This window comes from Poecilia latipinna, unplaced genomic scaffold, assembly GCF_001443285.1.
Source record: "Poecilia latipinna isolate Pla-1442-1.1 unplaced genomic scaffold, P_latipinna-1.0 Scaffold2435, whole genome shotgun sequence".
Taxonomy (NCBI): Eukaryota; Metazoa; Chordata; class Actinopteri; order Cyprinodontiformes; family Poeciliidae; genus Poecilia; species Poecilia latipinna.
Genome location: NW_015115051.1, coordinates 72,709 through 75,900, shown reverse-complemented (window position 1 = coordinate 75,900; position 3,192 = coordinate 72,709). Strand labels below are relative to the sequence as shown.

General features: G+C 35.4%; 1 protein-coding gene across 1 annotated transcript in view; it reads left to right on the top strand.

The window, feature by feature from the left end:
* Positions 1 to 338: 338 nt before the first annotated feature.
* rad17 (RAD17 checkpoint clamp loader component) overlaps positions 339 to 3,192 on the top strand; it is a 62,417-nt gene continuing 59,563 nt past the window's right edge. Inside the window, exons 1-2 of the mRNA XM_015019450.1 lie at positions 339 to 567; positions 2,162 to 2,356. Of these exons, the coding sequence (XP_014874936.1) occupies positions 526 to 567; positions 2,162 to 2,356 (237 nt within the window). The 5' untranslated portion in view covers positions 339 to 525. The remainder of the gene's footprint in view (positions 568 to 2,161; positions 2,357 to 3,192) is intronic.

Below are 3,192 nucleotides of genomic sequence, written 5' to 3'. Positions count from 1 at the left end.
TAATGTTCCTACAAAGAGGCTGTTTGCAGGGATGTCCATTTATGGGGTTGAACATAGACTGTTCAACTAAAAGGACAAATATAAAATAGGATGATTGTTGCAGTCTACAAAATTGACTTCATGGACTGCTGAACATACAAAGAAGAAAACATAGATCATGAAGAAGCTTGATCCACCTAAATCTTAAAAATAAAATAGAAAAAAAAACGGTATGTCTTTTTTGAAGGTCACAAATTTAGCAGAAAGAATGCAAACATTTTTTGTTAATCTATCTCCATTCCAGTCCTGTAGGTGGCGACAATGGACCGTACAGCTTACTTACGCCATGAAATAGAAAAAGAGGAAGAAGGCTTTGGTTTTAGAAGATCTAAAGCAGCATGCTATGTCTCCCAGAAGTGCTACGGCATATTTAATTTCAACCTTACTGGAGTTGCGGCGTTTTTTGAAGACTCATTTGCTGCTGAAAGAGTATCTGGAACAGTTCTCTATCAGTAATTTCCTCTGTACTCAAAGCTACGACCAAAGATGAAAAAGTTTTCCTTGGAAGATAAAGCCAACTCAGGACGAGTAAGTGTTTCAATAAGATGGCACACATACCATCTGTTTGTGTTTGCTGCGTTTAAACACAGGTTAGCCTAGTTTCGAACCATACTTATTATCTGCTTATTATTTATTGTAGATTTTGCATTCTAAAACACTAGAATGATTAACTTTATTATTAATATATTCGACTATGAATTCGTAGATACACCCCATCACCATTCTTGAACGGTTTAAATGGTTTAATTTTAAACAATTAAATTGTTTTTAAAATGGTTGTGTCTCAGTGTAAATGTATAATTTACATTGAGACTAATGGCCAAATCTGATCCCAAAACCCGATTCTATTTTGTCCGAGTTTTGATATCTTTCATAGAAAGAAAATGTAATTATTTTTCATAAAATTTGAAGCAGTCCTTAAGCATTAGTGGCAGCAAAATCACGGGTGGCTCTTTGCTCATAATCATAGGCTATTCTGTCTGTCATGAATGTGCTTTTACAGTGGAAATTCCCAGTTTAGTGGGGGGTTTTGTATGAGTTTTTTTTTTTTTTTTTGACCTAAAAAAGCCGTTTAGGGTTTGTTTGTTTTTTAGGTATAGAAACCTAAAAGTGTCAGCTCCAGAAAATTTTAGACTAGTAACTGAATAAGTTAGACATTTCAGTATGATCTGCTAAACTCCTTCCTTTCTTGAACTCATCACACATTTTGGTTAATGTGATTTCAAAATGTCGAAATGGTCCAAAAGACAAAGTATGTCTAAGTCAGACATGGCATTTCCAGGTAACCTGTAGATGTGCACACTATGGCACACACTAGCTGCAGTTCACATAAATAGTGAATAATAATTGGTGATGATGGGGCTTCACAGTGGCACAGTCAATAACCCTTTTCATTGCAGGAAGAAGGTCATGGGTTGGAATCCAGGCCTTGGGTCTTTCTTTGATGTTTGCATGTTAATCTTTTTTACACCCTTGTCCCTTAGTGGGGTCGGGAGAGGTGCTGGTGCCTATCTCCAGCTAACGTTCGGGGCGAGAACAGGGTCACCCTGGACAGGTCACTCAAATAATCAGAAAAATTAAACTTCAATGAAAAGCTAAAATGACCAGATTTTGTTTTTTGTTCATATGCGTCACTGTTATCAGTCCTGGTAAAGGGTTAAAAGGAGTATGATAAATGTGTATATGTATTTGTTGTTATAAAACATAAAATGGTGAAACTGTCAAATGTTTGAGAAAGAACTTGATATTATGATGGAGTTAAACTGAAATTTTATGTTTTTAAAATCTCTAAATTAAATTTTCACCAACTGCCAGAAATGTGTAAACATTACAGTGGAAATATTATTTTGGTTTTATTGTAAAACTTGCCCATTGTAATGTCTTAGAAATATTACAGGTATAAGTGTTATATATTAGTATAAAATAAGTATTTGTATGCATTACAATATGTTTTTGTACCCAAAGGATATTGGAACATATACTTTGGGTACAAAATTCAAGTGTGTATTTTATTAATATTGCTGATAAAATTAAATACGTTCTGTTAGTGTGAGGGTGCAAATTTGGGTATGCACATAAGGTCTTAATTACCACTCTTTAAATTCTTCTTCTTGAATATTAGGTAAATAGCTGGGTGGATCCATCCTTCTCTGATACATCTGCCAAGAGCGAGGACAAACAAATTTGGGGCTTTCAATCTGAAGAGAGGAGATCTAGAAAATGGAAAGAAGACCGAAATGGTTCTCTTTGGATGACGAAATCAAATGAAAGCGGTCCAGATGAACCATGGGTTGACAAGTATTCACCTTGTTCACAGGTAAACTTTAGCACTTAGGGCAATGACAAGTGGGTGCACTGCTTTAATGTGACGAAAACATATTCAGGGTTTCCCCCAGAAAACTTGCTAAGCCCAGTGATTGAGGCGCCGAGGCGGTCCACCGTGTTTGTATTAAAAGATGTTAAGTAGACAGGACATGTAAAAATATTACTGGGCAATTATATGTTACTGGAAAACATTGCCAGTGAAATGCTGTTTAGAATCCACCACTAGTCTTAAAAACATCAAATCAAAAAATACAGTCAAAATGAATATCAATATCAATTATTTGCACTTCTGTTTAATTCAGAATAAATCAGTGGCTCCATAAGGCCCCCCTTATGGGGATTAAAGGGCCCCATAAAATGCTAACATTTTAACACAAACCACAGATGCATAAATGTAACATTTGTTTATTGAGATGATCAATGCTGCTAAATTTGATCTAATGGTTTCAGCATACATAAATTAAGATATTTTAAATAGTTTAACATTTAAATGTAAGATTTTAAGGATTTGGAAAGTTTTCTTTGTAAAAGTTCAAAGAACAATATTCATAGTTGGATTGTTTTGTACCACAGCAACAATCTGAGTTTAATCTTTGAATTTGAGGCCTCATACAGCCTTGGACCGGCCCTGTATGATGGGTTAAATCCACTGCACTGCGCAGAGATGCGCAACAAATGAGAGATTTAATTCAGTGCTGCTAATGTGCCTTTAGTAACTCTTCCATTTTGTGCCTGTGGAGTTTTTAATAAACGTCACAGAGACTGCTTTGGTTGCTCAAGTTTGTGGAATGAATTTTTCTGATTTTCGTGCTGGCTGACTAGAGGCCC